A 20821-nucleotide genomic window follows, 5' to 3' on the forward strand; every position below is an offset into this window, starting at 1 on the left:
TATGAGTGAAAAGTTTTACCTCTATTCATCAATGTCCTACTTGTAAATCATCCATTTAATAAATACTGTAAGAGTTACCTGTCTTCATATGTCATTTAATCATATGTGCATTGATTTTCAATAATGCACAATGGAAAAAGAAATATGTAGCAATATTAATACTGTGTTGGAGTCTCCCAAAGCTTTCTATGCTTCCTAAAATATTTTTTAAGACAAGAAATAGAAGTAAATACTATCCCAAAATTAACCTCTCTCTTCCTGGGTTTCATAAAAACCAGGAGATGCCACAAGGAAATCATTCTCCCATTTTCTTACTTCAGGAAATAAAATATATTCAGGAGATGAGAAAAGCAGAAAGAGTTTACCCATAGATGACCCTTGACCCATAGGCAATTACTGTTAGCATTCTATTTCTTTGGAATCCTTTTAAATCCTATTTTGTCTCTAAACTATACTTCACTGCTTTCAAATCAGTATTGGAGACCGACATGAGACTATCTCCCCATAGGTTTTCTTGGTTTTTATGAAATCTCTAAATTTGTAGAGGGGAAAAAAATCATCTTAATTAAACATATATCAGATTCAAAAGTTTAATAGTTCCCATTGTCAACATTCTTAACTATGCCTTTCTGCCCTTCCTTTCTCCCAGCAAGCCCAAAGAATAATAAAATTTCAAAACTAGGTTGTGGTCACACGACTTCATTTTATAGAAAACCAAAATATTATTGTATCTATTATTGTCTCTACAATACCATCTTCTCAAGTACTTTAAATTGCTCATTGTCACAGGCTGGTTTCCCCGGGAAGCAAAGAGATCAGAATGCAAGTGGTTTATGAGGGAGCGCTCTTGTGATCAACTGCTATAGGGACAAGAAGGCACAGGATTGGGCAGAGGAGGACATGGGGCGTGGATGCCTCAGCCCACCCTGCAGGGGAGCTGAAGCTGGGATGATCCTTTAGAGTAGTCAAGAGGGGGACAGGTCCTTATAGCTGAACTCTAGTCAACAAGTACCGGCCACCTGGGAAACAGGGCGGAAACGTGGGTGAAGGGTCTGTCTTCACCTGAGGCCGTTCTCACATGGGATGATAACTGACTGCGGGCTGTCCGCACTTCCGATGACTAGAGGAGTTCATTCCTCAGTCCTTCAGAGGGATTGGGCGGTGCATCACAGCACAGTGTAAAAACTACATAAATCCCTTAACCTAACATCTGGTCTGGACCGCCCTTCTCCTATGGTTAAATGGAAGAACATAAGCTTTGGAGAAGAGAGGGAACTATGTTTACACAAAATAACTCCTCTGAGCCTCAGTTCCTTTGTCTATAAAATGGGCAGTATAGTACATCTTTTGTAGGGTTACTGTGGTTGCTAAATATTGTTTGCAAAGGGGTCGTCATGTAGTAGGTCTTCAATAAATGGAAATGCCCTTTCTTTTTGATTTTGGAAAGGCTCTTGTTCTACTCAAGCAGTTTCCTTCCATTTGGTCTTTAAAGAGTTTTCTCATGCCTCATGATTCTAGAGTCCAATAGCCCAGGAACACTCTTTCTAGTTGTAGGAGACACTGACGGCTGCCTTCCCATTTATTCCCCGTTTCCCATCCCCTACTGACTCCTATTGATCTGCAGATGGGCAAGTGGCATCAGTTGGCCCAACCAAAGGGAAAGGCAAAGCTCTGCTGACCACCCACAGCCATCTTATGACCCTGAAAGGACCCCGCCTTGGAGAAGCCGACACCGAGGGTGACCAAATGAACTACGAACCGAATGTGGACCTTGATGCCATCACTGAGCTGTTGATACTTAAGTGCCTCGAATCATCCTGATGACTTACTGTTAAGCCAGTTTGAGTTCACTTTACTGCTACTTAACAGCCAAAAGCTTTCTGAACGATTCAGTAGTAGATCTTATTAAACCTACCACAGAGAAAAACCTTGCTTACAGACTCTGTCTTACTCTCATCTACTTTATCCTCGAGGGCAAATATTATCTTATGTTGCATATTGTTACTTTGTACTCACCTCTTTTACATGTTCCTGGCTCTGCACCCTTAGTAAACCCTAACTTCTATATATATTTCTTTGTTCTGCACGTCTTGCTTGAATTATTCATTGACAAACTTAATGATTAAAAGCTACCTTAATCTCGGGTAAGACTAGGCATTCTGGGAACATTCCTCACACAGCCTCCCAACTGCTCACATGGACTTGATAATAAACACCGTCTCCCCCACAAGCCGAACACACTTTCCTTTGACAACAGAAGTGGATGCGTTTTCTTTTCTTGTTTGCAAACCCCTAATCTTGAGGGGGTTATCCATCAAGTTCCTGCTTGTTTGGTCAACACCTCCAACCCTCAGCCCATTTGCTGACACAAACAACTGGACCCAGGTCTGATCACAAGCTTCAGCTACTCCGAGTCTTCTTGGTGCTCCGTTATTCTGACGGTCCTGCCTTCTACAATCTCATAGGTGAGTCTTATAAAAGAACATTTCAAACCCATCGTGATTGATATAATTCTCTTCAGAGGAAGAAGGCATTTCCTTCAAAGGTTGTCAGTTATGTCAAAGGAAAAAGGCAAAAGGCAAAACTTTAATGGGCACCTCTAATAATTTGACCATTTGAAACAGCAGTGTGTAAACTGAGTTCAGAATCCAGATAGCTCATCTAAAGAAACGCAGTACACCTGGAAAATGCAGCCTGCAAAGCTGCTCAACACCAGCAAATTTAAGAGTTCAAACTAAGAATAGCGTATGAAAGGATGTAAATATTCCTGTCAAAGTTTAACATATTTTGATTAAACTGAAGAATGTTCATAAGCTGTGAATATACTTAGCTTAAAGTTTTGTTTTTTTTTTTAAAGATTGTCAACAGTTGTTATCTCAGTTGCCAATGTTTTTTTCTTCTTTCGCTATTTCTCCCCAAATCCCCCTGTTACATAGTTGTATATTTTTGGTTGTGGTCCTTCTAGTTGTGGCACATGGGACACCACCTCAGCGTGGCTTGATGAGCGGTGCCATGTCCAAACGAGTAAAACCCTGGGCCACCGCAGAGTAGTGCACGAACTTAACCCCTTGGCCATGGGGCCGGCCCTAAGCTTAAAACATTTTAAACAAGAGAGGCTAGGCACAGTGCATTTTTTATTCTGCATAAAGTAAAAAATATCCCCACTTCCCCTGAAAAACAGTGTCATATCTAAAACACATGATAGTAAATATTAACAATTAAGACATTACATAACACTATATACATGAACATGAAGCCATATTCTTTAACTTTTCAGTATTCAAAGAATACACTGCAGCATGGAGATTATGAAAACAATGTTTTGCTTTTTCTAATTCATAGTTCTTCTGGTTGATTTACATTAGGAGGCGTTCGAGGTGAAAAGGCAATTAAGCCCCCACCAAAGGAAGCGTGCCTGGCATGGTCCTGTCACTTCTCCACCTGCGTGAAGGGATCACTGCACCCCGGGCGTGGCTAGAGAACAAAGTCAGAGAAGTCACTAAAGTAACATTCAAGTTTCACCAACTTAGTCTGCAACATTGCAAGTTAATAGTGGATTAATTAATAACATAACATTTTTGTACCTAATAAAATTATTAACATAATGATTATGCTACTTTCTAGCAGATATAATGTCAAAACTATAGCTTTTTTCATTGAAAGGGTGATTAACATGTAAATGGACTCAGCAGCACATGCAGAATGAATAAAACTGAGGCCACATCTTAAGCCACTTATGTAGAGTCCACAAATCCTAACCCATAGAGCCGCACTTAATATGCCTTTTACTAGTCGGATCCTGTGGGATCCTTTGCTCTGTTCGCCCTCCAGCCCCAGTTCAGGCTCAAGTGATGCCATGGAGCAAGTCATAATTTGGGTGTGAAAGGCACAGGGGACCAACAAAAAACATATCAAAAAATCAAAATTCTAATACATACAGAAGTAGAAAAGAATTCACAAGGAGAGTAAATTATAAGGTACTAAGATTTATCAGCAAGATAATGTATAGATAACTGTGAAGTACTTGTAATCATATTACTAATATATGAAAAACAGAATATTGTGATTCATTAGCTTCCAGATTTACTTATAAGATCATATATTATCAGAACCTACCATTCTGAGTTCAGATCTAGGAACAAGATGAAGTCAAGTTTCTATAAATGGGCCTTATGCCGAAATGCCTGACCCTCTGGTCTCAGCCTGCGATTAAAGGCAGCTGGAACCAAGAAGGACCAGAGTGTGGGTTACAGTAACACACTTCCTTCTGCCCCGGAGACACCAGGCCACCCAGAAGCCTGAACACCAAGAAGGCATCTTTGAGAGCCAATGAAAGCCAAGATAACAGAGGTCCTGAAGGAACTGGTGGCTTCAGGAAGCCAAGCATTGGCCAGGCTTCATGAGGTTAACAACAGCTGCTGCTGTTTGATGCCACACTTGCCATAATGAATTGTTTACATTCTGAAATCAAAGATCAACAAACCAAGGCCATTCCCTGAGCCATTTTAGCAATTGCCCTGGAAAATTTCAAGGTAAGGCTGTACACCAGAGTTTCAGCCGGGCTACACATTAATATGACCTGGCACAGGTCTACCCCAGATCGCTGAACTACAACCACGTGGAAGGGCAGAAAACCAGGGCAGCAAACACTCAGTGGGCAAGAGAGCACTGCTGCATCGTGCCCGTGCCAGTGGCCCTGAACACGAGGCAGACGCTCTGCCTGAGACAGGCCCAGGGTGGATCAGGGAAATGGAGCCCTGAAGTTACAACATGCTTTAGGAACATAACACATTCACATCCCTCTCCTCATAAGAGATTAAACGTGTGCCCCTGTGCCTGGACATGAGGCAACACGGGAGAGACGAGAGCGTCCACGGGAAGGCTGCCCAGAGGGCTGATGCTGGAGCTGGAGTTAGAGGCAAGAAGTCACCAAAAGTAAAGGCTGGGGGCTTCCAAATAAAATAGAACATAATTAGAGTAATCTAAGCAAATTAGAACGAAAACAACCAATGACACCTGAAGCTAGGCTAGACATCGTGTCCCCAAGCGCATGCTTCAGATGGGTGGAAACCTTGCCTTACACTTTCCTGCATCACTTAGAAACACCTGCATAACCCGGGCCACATGTTAGATATTCATGTACTCAACCGACTTGTCACAGCACATTTGACACATAAGTCACATAAGGAAATACACCTTCAGAGCTTAATACTAAAACAAACTATATTTTAAAGTATGTAAACACGAAATTTTGTTCCCATTTTGATAAAAATGAATAACAAATGGATTTCAGAGTAAAAAAATAAGATGTAAATTTTAAACTGCATTTCAATTAAAAACTGAGTATTATTCATTTTATAAAACAAGTCTAGAATATAAAAGAACTTTTCAGATTAAGTTGGAAAACTTACTGAATCAAGAAGATGGCATTCAGTCATGAGATTTTTATTATCAAATACTGCTGAAAAAAAAGAATTTTTAACTTTTTAAATATTCTCACAGTCAAGGGTTATTAGAAATGGACAAAGCTTTGAAAGATATGAGAAGTTCCATATATCAAATGCTAAGACAAAAATATAGGTCATCTTATGCTGTAACAGTTTTTCAAAATTCTCATCCTTTATTTCAGCATAAAAAGGGACTTCTCCAAGCAAATCTCATGCTTGTAACATTAAAGGTGCCCAAAAGAATCTCAATGAAGAACCCAGCTGGGGAACATGAAATGTCCGGCCAAGGTGATGTTTATTTTGCGTTAGGCACCAGCCAGAAGAGCACCACAGAGCAGCAGAAGAGAGGAGGCAGAACTATCACACGCTATATTATAACAGAAACGCAAGAGCCCTTTCCTAATGCATGACAATCACAACAAAGTAGGTAGGAGTAGGCATTAGGGAAGAAAAATTGGTCATTTGGAAGAAAGGTTTGACGATGTGTGTTGAAAAGGAGGAGAACTAATAAAACTTCAGGGAATTTCTCTAATTCTGAGTCTTCACAAACAATGAAGGATCCCAAATAGTTTGGTCTAATGTAAAATGCTACTTATATCCAACATGGATTAGTATCTGCTGTTGATTTTTTTTTTTTTTTTTTTTGGTGAGGAAGATGGCTGCTGAGCCAACATCTGTGGCAATCTTCCTCCATTTTGTATATGGGATACCACTGCAGCATGGCTTGATGAACAGTGTGTAGGTCCGTGCCCAGGTTTCAAACCTGCAAACCCTGGGCCACCGAAGCGTAGTGCACAAGCCCAGCCACTATGCCACCAGGAAGGCCCAGCCCCTGTTGTTGATTTTTAATAGGTCTACCACAACCGGGGTCTACCTCAGCTGATTTCCTTGGAATATTTTGAAATTAGCACATTTACTGTTTCAAAAGTTCTGGGCAAAAGTTTTGATACAAATGAAAATAAAACCAAACCCAACTTCCATAAGCATCATTTTTAAGCACAGCCAGAGAAGTGTGATGGTTTGGTGCCTAAGCTTCCTTTGCATCTGAAATTCTCATCCAGCCTGGCACCAACCTGAAGGAAATCACCTCACTCCTCATCATCTCCCTTCCCTCTTGGGACCTGTGACCTTTCTCCCAGGACCGTGGGGTTAGGGGCTAATAACAGAAGTGAAGTCACTTAGCAAACACAGAAAAGCAACTTCAGGAGATTTGTCACTTCAAGTAATCTAATCCCATCCATCAAATGAAATCTGCAAGTGTTTGGGGGTGAGGATGTGGTCTATTTTCCAGAAATCACAGACAGCTTATATCACTTCCTGTGAAAATTTTTTCACCTGCTGTACAAGCTCCCATCCAACCCAAATACTTTTCTTAAGCAGTCTCAGCAGAAAAACTAACCTGAGAACGATTTAACGGGACTTTCGATTCTAAAAGATCCAGCGTCAAACATTATATGATCAACTTCCTTCGGCACCGCAGAGCCCACGGCCTCAGCACGCTCTCCCGGCTGCATCCTCTCTCTCACTGCCTTCTTCACAGCAGCGAGGCGACCCCCGTCTGGGATCCCAGCACCATCCTGTTTTGGTTCACTCGCTATACCTGAAACAAATTTGTCCTACAAAGAGAAATTATGACATTTACTAAAGCAACTCGTTACCATCTTATAAGAAAAATAAAGCATACCTGAAATATTTCACACATCCGTCTTATACTTATCAAGTTCCTAGTATGTGCTAAACGTGCTGGGGGTCAAAGGTAAAGGACAAAGTTCCTGCCCTCAAGGAGTTAGTCTAGGCTGTTGTCATTTAATGTAAACAAAGACAAGACCCCTCAACATGTCTAAAAACTGATGGAAACTAGAGAACGAGGCTAACTGATGGGAGGAGAGGTCAATGAATAAGAGGTCTGAGGGAATGGTTTCAAAGTACAGATAAAAGATTAGTTTGATTTTACTTGTTCAGTAATCTTAACAGTGGCCTATAAAGTAAAGTAGGAGAGGACCAGGAGGAGGGAGAAGCCAGGAAGAAATGGCGGCAGCGCCTGCAGCGTCCCCCGGGGAGGCTGAGCCGGAGATGGAGCCCGTCCCCGCAGCGAGGCCGGCACGGACCCCCTCCCGGTCACGGCCACTGAAGCCTCGGTGCCTGACGGCGAGGCCGACGGCCAGCAGTCCTCTCCTCAGGCCGAGCCGCCGCCGCCGCCGGGGGAGCTCGCCCGCAGCCCGGAGGCGGCGGGGCCGGGGCTGGAGGCCGAGGAGAAGCCGCCCGCCCGCCGGGTGCTGGAGCCGCGGCAGCCGCGCTCAGGAAGGGCCGACCCTCTCCTTCCCCTGCCCGCCGCCCGAGAGCCCCCGGCCCCCGAGGAGCGCCCGGAGCCGCCGCGGCCCCAGCCCGCAGCCCCGCGCTCGTGCCGCCGGCGGGCGGGACTCCGCGCTGTCGCAACTCATCCCCGCTCGGAGGTGCGGGTCACGCTGCACCCCATCATTGGGGACGCGCTCGTCGTGTCGTTCCGCCTCGGGGAGAAGCTCTTCTCCGGGGTCCTCACGGATCTGTCCAAAAGATAGGAAGTGCAGAGACTCCCTTTCACGGCTCTCCATTCTGTTTCCTGCAACAGCACACACTCCGATGGTTTGGGCCCCGTGGGACAGTATTTCCCAAAAGGGAATAGAAGGATAAACCCGAAGCTATGCAGCTTCAAAGTAACACATTCCAAGAAGGGACAGAAGTCCAGCGTGAAGCGAATGGTGCTGTTCCTGGGGATCCCCCTCCTGTCCCGCCTCCCCAGCCGAGCTTGGCTGAAAGCCTGTGGACTTCCAAACCACCTCCTCTCTTCCACGAAGGAGCACCTTATCCTCCCCCTTTGTTTATCAGGGACACATATAACCAATCAATACCTCAGCCACCTCCGCGGAAAATTAAGCGACCCAAACGAAAGATGTACAGGGAAGAACCTACTTCAATAATGAATGCTATTAAACTACGGCCCCGGCAAGTCCTGTGTGACAAATGTAAAAACAGTGTTGTTGCTGAAAAAAAGGAAATTAGAAAAGGCAGTAGTGCAAGTGACTCTTCTAAATACGAAGATAAAAAACGGAGAAATGAAAGCGTAACTACTGTGAACAAAACACTGAAAACTGACCATAAAGTGGATGGGAAAAACCAAAATGAAAGCCAGAAAAGAAACGCTGTGGTTCAGGTTTCAAATATTGCTCATAGCTGAGTAGTCAAAGCTTCTGCTCAGGCCAACACATCAGAAGCTCAGTTAAGTACCAAAAAAGTGCTCCAGAGTAAGAACATGGATCATGCAAAAGCTCGAGAAGTGTTGAAAATTGCCAAAGAAAAGGCACAAAAGAAGCAAAGTGAAACCTCTACGTCCAAAAATGCACATTCAAAAGTCCCTTTCACACGCCGCTATCAGAAGCCTAGCTCAGGTTCCCTTCCACCTCGGGTTCGTTTAAAACCACAAAGGTACAGGAATGAAGAAAATGACTCCTCTCTGAAGACAGGACTTGAGAAAATGCGGAGTGGCAAGATGGCACCCAAGCCCCAGGCTCGCTGCACCTCTACCCGCTCAGCAGGTGAGGCCCCTTCAGAAAATCAGAGCCCCTCAGACGGCCCTGAAGAGGCCAGCTGTGCGGTTCAGGACACAAACGAAGTGCTTGTGCCTGGTGAGTAGGAGGAACCACAGACACTGGGCAAAGAGGGCAGCAAAAGCAATATCTCTGTTTACATGACCCTAAATCAAAAGAAATCTGACTCTTCCGGTGCGTCAGTGTGTAGCATTGATAGCACGGATGAGCTGAAATCCTCCAACTCTGAGTGTAGTTCTTCTGAAAGCTTTGATTTTCCTCCAGGCAGTATGCATGCACCTTCCACCTCCTCCACTTCCTCCTCTTCAAAGGAAGAGAAAAAGCTCAGTAATTCCTTGAAAATGAAAGTCTTTTCCAAAAACGTCTCTAAATGCGTCACACCAGATGGCAGGATCATATGTGTAGGGGACATTGTTTGGGCCAAGATATATGGCTTCCCTTGGTGGCCAGCCCGTATTCTTACTATAACTGTGAGCTGGAAAGATAACGGCCTTTTAGTTCGACAGGAGGCCCGTATTTCATGGTTTGGGTCTCCAACAACATCTTTCCTTGCTCTTTCGCAACTCTCCCCCTTTTTAGAAAACTTCCAGTCATGCTTTAATAAGAAGAGAAAGAGCCTGTATCGCAAGGCTATCACAGAGGCAGCTAAGGCTGCCAAGCAGCTGACCCCTGAAGTGCGGGCTCTGTTGACACCGTTTGAAACGTGAACATGGACAGGAAGGTAGGCAAGAACCATTGGAAGGCACCACAGATCTCCTAATTTAGTTAGGAGTAACTTCTATGAAATAGCCTGGCCAAATTGGAGAGAGAAATTGCACTCAGCTGGCTGCTTTTTTTTATACTTACCTTATAGCCATTTTTAGACTGAGAAGCTTAAACTGAAGAAGCAATCAAATTTTGTCTTAAGGAAGTGAGAGTTTAGCAGTATTTTTGAGTTTTGACGTCTAAAACCATCCCAAGGCAGAGGAGCCATAGCCTCAACTGAAAATGAATCTTTTGCAGGGACTGTTAATTGCCATTTGTACCTAGTACTGTGTGTATGTGTGTATATATATGCGGACACGTACATATGTGTGTGTGTATATACACATATATATATATGATATAGCCTGTCACTATGTGACACAGGTTGCATATTCGGATTGCAGTAAGGCTGGTGAGCTAGGGGGAATAGTGTGGATATTTAATGACTACTTGCTTTTTAATTAACGAACACTTAGCCTTTCTATGTGCATAATGGTGCAAGAATGGCGCATAGGTGTCTGAAAAACTGAGATGCTTGCTATTATTCTGTTGCAGACTGGGTACCTAGCCCAGTATTTGAGACTGAGTCTGTCACAGCTGGCTAGGTTTGAATCATCACTCTCTCTCTTCCGTCCAATGGTTATTTAACAAAAACTTTCAAACTTCTGGGTTGGGAGTTTAGATAGCTTTGTCTTTGGATATGTAAATAGTCGATTGCTGAATTTGGTCAGATTTCCTGACTGGCTGTTCCTAAATTCCTAGGATACGTCCTAGTAAATTACACTTTATGAATTAATTGTCATATGTGTAATTGTTGCATTTTGGATGTACCTAATTTGATAATTTTTAAAAAATATTTTCATTTAAGGTATCTGCAGGTCAGAAAATGAGAAAATGAAATTGTGTAATGCTCTGAAATGTAAAAAAACAAGCTGTAAATAAAATCAACTAAATCCAAAAAAAAAAAAAAAATAAAGTAGGAGAGAAACACTGGTGGTAAGGGGCAGAATTACAAGGCTCTGATATAATGCTATCTTGACACAGCCATTGTCTGCGTCGCTGGTGGTGTTATGTTCCCAGGACTAAGCACCGGATAAAAAATGCCCACAGGAGGTCCAAATGTCCCAGCATCCTTCCTGCTTAATAGACTTGAAATTCATTCAATCAATCTCGTCACTGTCCTCAGGGCCTTTGTCATTAGTAAGACATTACCAATGTCTTACTAAGACATTACTTCATTAGTAAAATAAGGAGACTTCATTAGTAAAAGAATCCTACAATAATCCTTTAATACTCTAACATCTTAAACTCCTAAGACAGAATTCAAAACAGAGTTTTTATTTAGATTACACAGCATAATAAAGTACCAGTTTAGAAACCTGATTTTACAACCAGAGGTGTTTTTCTAAAATCTAAAAGAAAAAGTGACAGGGCTCCAAGGTGGCTTGAGAAGTAGCAATCTGAACCAAAAGCTTGGAGTTAAAATATTTTAGGAAAAAAATTACTACAAATAGATAAGAATGGAATCTATCATGTCAACAAAGCCAATTTTACAGAGAAAATAGGAACTTTTCCATGATAAAATTTGGGAAGAAGAGAGAGAGTCTAAGAGTCATTGTTCCTCTTTTCTCCTTAAAAAGTTCCTTCATTTTGAAATACATCATGCACAAGAGTATAGAAAGCAGAGATGGCATAGCCTGTGGGTTAAGAACATGGGTTCTGGAGTGAGAAACCCAGCTCCACCCTGAGCACGTGCTCGAGTCTTCCTGGCCTCAGATTCCCCACCCGAGGATAACGGCACCCACCTCACAGGACTGTTGTGAGGATTAACTGAGTCAATGTGTGTGAGGGCCTGGGAAGCATAGTTGGCACATACTAAGCATTATATAAATTATTTACTACTGTTATTATTACTACAAAACAATGGTTAGGTACAGTCTAAAGAATAAAACACACTGGTACATACCACTGCTTAGCAACTCAGAAGCTCTCAGGGGGACCAAATCCAATCTCAGCCTCCACATCCCCACCCAAGAAATGAACATCCTGAATTTTGTGTTGACCTTTCCTCACTCTTTGAAGACAATCAGGACATTGTAAGTAATAGATGACACGTTTTGTGAAATGATGAAAAACCTGAAGCTAAATGTTTCTAAAGCTTAAATTCATTAAAGTAAAAGAGTCTATATTAGAAATCCACAAATTTACCTGAAACACATCTTTGCTCGTACTGCAGGCTTTCTCCCATCCACACTCCTCAAGTATGGTGAGACTGTTGAATTTGTGGCGCAGATCCTGTATCTGTTAATAAAGCACAAGTTTATCAGATTAATGCTAACCATATTAAATTCACAAACTAATGAACAAAAGTTTCCCAAAAATTGACGACTGGGACTGGTGACATAAATTTAGACTGTCATTTTCAATTTAGTATTCAAATCACTTCTTATGGTAAAATTGCTCATTGTTATTTTATGTTATAAACCTCAAAATCTACATAAAGGATGTCATATGTGAATAACTCTCCTAAATTATTTTGATGACTAAAATGGTAGGAGAGATATCCTAAATTATACAGTGTGAACACAATCTCTCTCCCTTTTGTTGTTCTTGTTGTTTTTTTTTACAGTTTATTTATCCCTTCTCCTACTGAGGAGCATATTCGTTGCTTCCAAGTCTTGGCAATTATGAACAAAGCCGCTATAAACTTTTGTGTGCACATGTTTGTGTGGACACAGGTTTTCAGCTCATTTGGGTAAACACCAAGGAGCGTGACTGCAGCATCATATGGTAAGACTCTGTTTAGTTTTGTAAGAAACTGCCAAACTGTCTTCCAAAGTGGCTGCTCCATTTTGCACCCCCATCAGCGATGAATGAGCACTCCTGTTGCTCCACATCCTCACCAGCATCCGGTGCTGTCAGCGGTTTGGATCTTTGCCACTCTAATAAGTGTGTACTGGTGTCTCATCGTACTTTTAACTGGCAATTCTCTAAGGGCATATGATGTTGAGCATCTTATCTTTTCAAACACTTACTTGCCATTCATCTGTCTTCTTTGATCAAGTGTCTGTTCAGGTCTTTTGCCCATTTTTTTTTAAAGATTTTATTTTTTTCCTTTTTCTCCCCAAAGTCCCCTGGTACATAGTTGCATATTCTTCGTTGTGGGTCCTTCTAGTAGGGGTGTGTGGGATGCCGCCTCAGCATGGTTTGATGAGCAGTTCCATGTCCACGCCCAGGACTCGAACCAACGAAACACTGGGATGCCTGCAGTGGAGTGCGCAAACTTAACCACTTGGCCACTGGGCCAGCCCCCTTTTGCCCATTTTTTTAATCAGGTTGTTTGTTTCATCATTGTTGAGTTTTAAGAGTTCTTTGTATATTTTAGAAAACAGTCCTTTATCAGATAGGTCTTTTGCAGAATTTTCCCCCAGTCTGTAGCTTGCCTTCTCTTTCTCTTGATGCAATCTCATTTTATTTTTATTTTTTTGGTGAGGAAGATCGGCTCTGACCTAACATGTGTTACCAATCCTCTTCTTTTTTGCTTGAGGAAGCCTAGCCCTGAGCTAACATCTGTCCCAATCTTCCTCTATTTTGTATGTGGGTCACCGCCACAGCATGGCTTGATGAATGGTGTAGGTCCATGCCTGGAATCAGAACCCGCAAACCCTGGGCCAATGAAGTGGAGTGTGCCAAATTTAACCACTATACCACTAGGCTTACCCTGACACAATCTCATTTTAAAGGATTCAAATAATATACATACTAGGAGGATGGGAATATATGATCCCCATCCTTCTGGTATTTCCAATCTCCTCCAAGTGGTAACCACTGTCAACAGTTGGGTAAATATGCTTTGAGTCTCCGTACTATGCATTTATACAAATAGGTACTCTCAATCTCCCTCTCTCTAAAAAGTTAAATGTCAAAAAGACTCAGGATTACACTTATGACTAATTGATTTTTAACAAAAGTGCCAATGCAATTCAATGAGGAAAGGATAGTTTTTTTCAACAAACAGTACTGGGAAAAGTGGATATCTGCAAGAAAAAACATGAATTTGGCCTCTTTCCTACACCATACACAAAAATGAACTCCAGAGCCAGCCCTGGTCAAAGTTCGGTATGCTCTGCTTTGGCAGCTCAGGTTCGGTTCCCAGGTGTGGAACCACACCACTTGCCTAGTAGTAGCCATGCTGTGGTGGCAGCTCACACAGAAGAACTAGTAGGTCTTACAACTAGAATATACAATTATGTACCGGGGCTTTGGGGAGGAGAAAAAAAAAGAGAGGAAGACTGGCAACAGGTTTGCTCAGGGCAAACCTTTCCTAGCAAAATTAATTGATCACAACTTAATTTTGTAAAAAAATGAATTCCAAATGGGCACAGACCTAAGTGAAAGAGATAAAACTTTCAGAAGAAAATATAAGATAAAATCTTTGTGACCTATGGTTAGGCAAAAAGAGTTCTTGGAAATAATGCCAAAATCACAACATTAAAAAAAATTGATAAACTGAACTTCATCAAAATTAAAAACATCTGCATTTCAAAAGATACCACTAAGAAAACTAAAGAACAAGCCACACACTGGGAGGAAATATTTGCAAATATTTCTGATAAAGGACTTGTATCCAGAATATACAAAGAATACTTACAACTCAATAATAAAAAGACAAACCCAATTAAAAATGGGCAAAAAGATTTGAATAGATATTTCACTGAAGAAGACATAGGAATGTCTAATAAGCACATGAAAAGATGATGATCATCATTACTCATTAGGGAAACATGAATCAAATCTACAATAAGATAGTTCAAACCCCACAGGATGGCTCTACTGAGAGAGACAGGAGCAAGCACTGGTGAGGATGTGGAGCAACAGGAGCTCTCACACACCCCTGTTGGGCACATGAAAGGGTGTAATCACTTTGGAAAGCAGTTTGGCAGTTTCTTAAAAAGTTAAACACAAATCTACCACATGATCCAGCCATATCTTCCCAAGCGAAAGAAAACATGCCCATATGAAGATTTGTAAGTGAATATTCATAGATTATTCGTAATTGTGAAATAGTGGAAACAGCCTATATGTCCATCAACTGGAGAATAAAGAGTGATGTCTCCATGAACTGCTACTCAGCCGTGAAAGGAGCAAAGTACAGGCACGCCCTGCAACACGGAGGAACCACAGAGACACCACGCCGAGGGAAAGAAGCCACATACAAAAGACCACATATTGGGTGATTCTACTGAGAATGAAACCTTCAGAAAAGGCAAATCTACAGAGACAGTAAGGAGACTCGTGGTTGCTTGGGACTGGGAGTGGCAGTGGGAACTGACTGAAAACAGGCAAGAGGCATCTTTCTGTGGTGATGAAAATGTTCTAAGTTTGGATTGCAGCGATGGTTGCACAACTCTGTAAATTTACTAAACATCATTGACTTTTACACTTAGAATGGGCACATTTTATAATACGTAGATTATTTATTCTCAGTACAGCTCTTCAAAATAAATAAAAGCCCCAGGAGCCAATTTGAAGAGGCTCCCACTGGCCAAAGCTGGGAAATGAGCATCACTAAGGATAATGACTGTAAACGATGCCAACACAAATACTTTTAAATCCATAAAATAATTATGATACTAAGAAAGACAAAATTATTTGGTCACCATTGAAGGATGCTAGTGAACCAACTCATTATTATGTCAACTGGTCATAAAGTAATGCTGACATTATTCTGACTCCATAAACACTATTCACTTCTGCGCCATATAATTACCAGGATATTGTGTTTCTTCACATTTTTCTCTAGACTTCATCATTGCTTTGCTTTTTGTTTGCTTAGTTTTTTAATGTATCTATCATCAATTTGCCTCTAAACTCGGCACAGTGTGTATAAATCCCCTCTTAATACAACTAGAAAAGCGAACCAATCGGGTATTCTATTCCGTTCAGCCTGAGAGACAGCATCTTGCCGAGCCCCAGCCTCCTGCTCCAGTCTGAACGGCTGCTTCCTAAGCCCGCTGCCCACCCTCTTACTCACCTCAGCCACAATTCCCTTAGACTTTTTGGGGATCTGTCCCAGCTCCTTCCCCTTTCTTGGCTTACTCCCTCATTTTTGTGAGGGCCGTTTTCAATTTCCTGAGAAAGGGTGCATGGGAGGTAAAGTTTCAGACTGTGTGTGTCTGAAGCATGCCTTTCCACCCTCAAGCGTGACTGGCTGGGTATACAACGCCAGGCTGAGTGCTCTTTGCCCTGAGAAGTTTGAGGCCATTGTTCTCCCAGCTTTCGATGTCGATGTTGAGAAATCTAGGGCTATTCTGATTTTTGACCCTTTGGATGAAACTTGTTTTGCTCTCTGGAAGTTTCTAGATGTCTCTCCTCATCCCAAGAGTTGTACAATTATATTTCATTGTGCATTGGTGTGCGTCTACTCTGACTCACAGTGCTAGGCACTCAATGGGCTCCTTCAATCTGGAATTCAGGTCCTCCACTTCTCGAAAAATGTCAAACTATTTCATTGATCATTTCCTCTCCGCTATTTTTTCTGTTCTCTTTTTCTGGAATTCCTATTATTTGGATATTATACTTCCTAGACTGGTCCCCTTAATATTCTTATCTAGTCTCTCCTATTTTCTCTCTCTTTTTGCTCTAATTTATGGGAGATCTCAGCTTCATATTCCATCTTTCTAGTGAATCTTACATTTCTGCTCTTATAGTTTTTAACTTCAAAGAGCTCTTGTTGTCGTTCTCTGAATGTTCTTTTTTTCATAGCTGTTCTTATTTGGCAGAAAAAATGCCTGGTCTCTTTGAGCATATTAACACTTGCTTTTAAAGTTCCTTCTCCTGGATCAGCCCACGGCCTCATCCAGACAGCTTCCTTCCTGTGCTGCTGCGGCCCCTTCTTCCAGGTTTCGGGCTGTCTGCAAATGTCTCACAGTTCTTGGCCACTGGTTCTTGAAATAGTATTTTATATGCTTATTTCTAAAATAAGCTCAAAAAGCCAGAAAGTGTCATCTCCTCCCAACCTTCACTGATCTTCCTAGTAACTGCCTCTATCAGCACTTTCTACACCAGATTGGAATGACGTGCTATGTCTGACTCTGATAAAACTATAAACTCCTCTGGGGTAGAGAATGTGCCTTATTTGTCAGCTCCTCGTCCAATGCCTGGCACACAGCAGGGACAATAACTGCTGGATGGACCCAGCTACTGAAGACTCGTCCTCATTTTCTCACATGTGGAATAATCACAGACTAGGCAACAGCTGAATAGAATCTCAATTTCCAACCCTGATAGAAATTATCCTGACAGTATGCGGGAGGAGGGGACAGCAGCCATAAAATTTAGACAGTGCTTTACAGTTTGTAAAGGGACTAATATCTCATTTAATACTACAGATACCTAAGCAGCCTCTACTACTCCCATTTTACTACTGTTGCCTCACTTCCAAAAACATGCTACTCGAAAGTTAATCCATTCCAAATCCTGACCACAAACCTGAAAGCTGGCCATGTCCCAGAATCCATCCAGGTCTGCACAGGTGGTATCCTTTTCGCTTTGTTTGTATTCCAAGTTGTCCACCAGTTCTTCAAACTGTTTGAATATTTCTGCCTTAAGGAGCCTTTTTTGACCAGCTGCGAGGGGAATGAGATCTTCTGCTAAGGGAAAGATGAGATTTTCAAAAGCGAGAGAACAAAACAGGACCTTGATCGCAAGTCAGCCAGCTGATAGGACGACCTCACCCCAAATATCCTGGGGCTTCCAGAATCAAACTCTTACCTTAAAGCAAAACAAAAAAACATTGACTACAAAACTTTGTCATACAAATACTGAGCATTAACTGTCTGCTGCTGTTCCCACTAAAACGTAGCCATATTCATTCTCATATATGTTGCTACATAGTAAACAGCATTCTGCTCACCTTGTATTTTACAAGAATTCAACCTCAAACAGCTCACTGTACATCAGCATCTAAGGACTTCACACGGCACACAAGTGATTTTTTCTAAAAAGCTTCTCCAAATAAGATTAAGGAAATATCAGAAAATTTGTTCCATATTTATTTAGGTCATTTTCATTCAGAAAATATTTTGCATAATTAAACAATACTACATATAGATGTCACTCAAAAAGTCATAAAAAAAAATCTAATAATAAAATAGGCAAACGTTTAACTCCCAGGAATGATGGCTAACATTCTAATTACTTACACCTTATAAGTCATCTACCATTTTAGCACAGAGATACTAGTGAACATATGTTGAGATATGAAAATTCTTGCTATTTTGAATAACAAAACTATAAAGTTCAGCAACACTAGATTTTTGTTTCAGGTAAATGTAAACATATTAAAATAAACAATGCGGAGCCAGCCTGGTGGCCAAGTGGTTGGGTCCATGCACTCACCTTGAGCGGCCCAGGGTTCGCTGGTTCAGATCCTGGACACGGACCTACACACCGCTCATCAGGCCATGCTGTGGTGGCATCCCACACAGAAGAACTAGAATGACCTACAACTAGTATATACAGCTATATGTCGGGGCTTTGGGGAGAGGGAAAAAAAGGAGGAAGACTGGCAACAGATGTTAGCTCAGGGCCGATCTTCCTAAATACATACATAAATAAAATAAAATAAACAAAGCTAAGACAAAAAACATAAATGTTCCCTCCCCTTTATTTGGAATATATGCTTCAAGCTTCCTTTCCCACTCAAGGCAGTCGGTCAGTATTAATTCCTCTCTTTCATATTGGAGAATCTTTCTAAAATTATGACATATGTTTCAGTTTTACAAATGTTTCTCAAACTAATATCTAAGTATTAGCAATATGACACTTGTACAATAGTAATTTTCCAGAGCTGATGCTTATTTTATGAACTGTGATATATTAAAATCCATAAATACAAGTTGATATCCTATATATGTCCATCTTTCTACACCTAAAACTTATGTGGATGGTTAACGCCAAGAGCCACTCTCCAAGCTAATATTTCTAGTTCTTTCTGTTCTTATTTATCACAGATGAAACAGAAAGAACCAGACATGCCTGAGTTCTGTCTTTGGTTCTGGTATTGCCCATGGAACTAAGACCAACCCAACTCCCCAGAGTAAGTTGAAGCTAAACCCTGTAAGTCTGGAATTACAGTGTTAGGGCCTCACAGATTCTAATCAGTAGGTTTTGCTTGTCCAAGCGCAGTAGTTCTCAACACGGGTCAATTTTGCCCCCCAGGGGACATCTGGCAGTGTCTAGAGCACCTTTGTCACAAACCAGAGGAGTGCTACTGGTCTGGGATGTTACACAACATCCTGCGATGCAGAGGACGGCCCCACAACAACAATTATCCAATCTGAGTGTCAGTAGTGCCAGGCGAGAAACCCCGGCCCAAGATAAATTGAATCTGTCTCTTTATAAAAAGCATCTTAGCAGGAGAAACTGAGGATAGTTTTTTTCTTAGAAGAAAAATTTAGCTGTTTATATCTAATGAGAACTTAATTAATGAGAGAGGAGACTTGGCTTAGATCCGACATTATTTAGTTGGGTAAATTGTTTATTATCTCAATGTCTCAGTCCAACAACACAGTGGACTAGCTCATCTTTAAAATCCCTTACAATCATAAAACCTTATGTTCTACAAACAACTGAAGTGGCTCTGAAATATACTCATTCAGGATAGAACAAATGAGTATTAAAACTATAGGAAGGTAATATTTCTCCTCTATTTGATTGTCAAAGACCAAAGAAGTGGTTAGGACTGCATTGGAAAAGGTGTGAGAATTTTCTTGCTACATGCACTAAAGGACATAGTATGTCATCATTTCCTGTGTGATGTGGAGTGTTGGGGCCTTTCTCCAGATGCAGTCCTCTGATCTGTGACCAAGGCATTTAGGTGACATGGCATTTAGGTTCCCAAACAGGAACTCTAATTTTCAGTCTTCATAGTTGGAGAAACATAATCCTATTTCATGATTTAGTGGGCCAAGGAGCCTCCAATCATCTCCCTCTATCCTTCTTTTACAAAATAAACATTAACTTAGTTTCTTTGTTTGAGAAAAAGAAAAGGTATGATAAAATAGGAACTCCCATATTTTGCTGAGGGAATGTAAATTGAGGTCTTTATTTATTTGCACAGGAGAGGATTGAAAAGCATCCAAGCTTGTTCTTTGCAGGCTTGACAGTAATACTACCAGACTGAACTCAATGGAAACAACCAGAATAGGGGCCTACTAAGTAAATCGTGGTGTATCCATACAATTGGATACTATGCGGCCATTAAAACACACAAAAAAACAGCATGAGAAAGTTCTTAAGGTACTAAAATGGAATATCTCCTCCATTTAACATTAAATGAAAAGAGAATAGTATACTTCTGCTTACATTTAAAAAATGTTTATCTACATATGCATTATGTATCTCTGGAAAAATTCACAAGAAATGAGTAACACTTGCCTCTGTGGAAGGTTCGAACTGTAGGGTTGGGAGCACAGTTGGAAAAAGGGTTTCTCACTTGTACCTCTTTTTATCTTTTAAGTTAGGAACCACAAGAATGTACTAGCCATTGAAAAAAATTTAATTTAAAAGATAAATAAAAATCACTCAATGTCAGTTTCCTCCTAATTCATCTACGTATTATATTAAGGTTCAAATAGTTTAATTTTGGTTTTAAATGTCTAGACATTAATACAAAATGCTTACACTGGGAACAAATGCACAGACCTGAAATGCAGCACATGTCGCTGCTGAGATGTCTGATCCTCATCTATTTCAAGTGTTGGGACTTCTTTTATTGGAAAGCAATGTAAATTTTCAGTAGTAGTTTCATTTTTATTTAAGACACGATCTATAGATTAAAGAAAACATTACATATACATTTCAAAGCAGCAACTCCTATGACATCCCCCACAAGACAAATTCCTTAAATCCTTCAATTTTTTCAACATTGAAATTGAAATTTTTAAATAAATTTAAAATTTAAATAAAATTTTATTTCTGCTTCAATGATTTCATTCATCAGATCTCCTTTTACAGTGTCGCTCAACGTTCTTCATCTCTTCA

At 41.1% G+C, this 20821-nt stretch overlaps 1 protein-coding gene and 1 pseudogene across 8 annotated transcripts in view; one reads left to right on the plus strand and one right to left on the minus strand.

Annotated features, from left to right (window-relative positions):
* Positions 1–3117: 3117 nt before the first annotated feature.
* LOC138922996 (disks large-associated protein 5-like) overlaps positions 3118–20821 on the minus strand; it is a 31395-nt gene continuing 13691 nt past the window's right edge. For 2 of the 8 annotated variants that reach the window (XM_070259519.1, XM_070259518.1), the window contains 6 exons: positions 20483–20606; positions 17267–17427; positions 11984–12076; positions 6847–7063; positions 5412–5461; positions 3118–3474 (listed from right to left, as the gene is read on the minus strand). In XM_070259519.1, coding sequence (XP_070115620.1) covers positions 3430–3474; positions 5412–5461; positions 6847–7063; positions 11984–12076; positions 17267–17427; positions 20483–20525 — 609 coding nt within the window. In that variant the 5' untranslated portion in view covers positions 20526–20606 and the 3' untranslated portion in view covers positions 3118–3429. Of the gene's footprint in view, positions 3475–5411; positions 5462–6846; positions 7064–11983; positions 12077–17266; positions 20607–20821 lie in introns of all 8 variants that reach the window. The other 6 variants (XM_070259521.1, XM_070259520.1, XM_070259523.1 and 3 more) reach the window with 6 other exon arrangements.
* LOC138922997 (PWWP domain-containing protein 2A-like) lies at positions 7476–9738 on the plus strand (annotated as a pseudogene).

This window comes from Equus caballus, unplaced genomic scaffold (assembly GCF_041296265.1).
Source record: "Equus caballus isolate H_3958 breed thoroughbred unplaced genomic scaffold, TB-T2T haplotype2-0000437, whole genome shotgun sequence".
Lineage (NCBI taxonomy): Eukaryota > Metazoa > Chordata > Mammalia > Perissodactyla > Equidae > Equus > Equus caballus.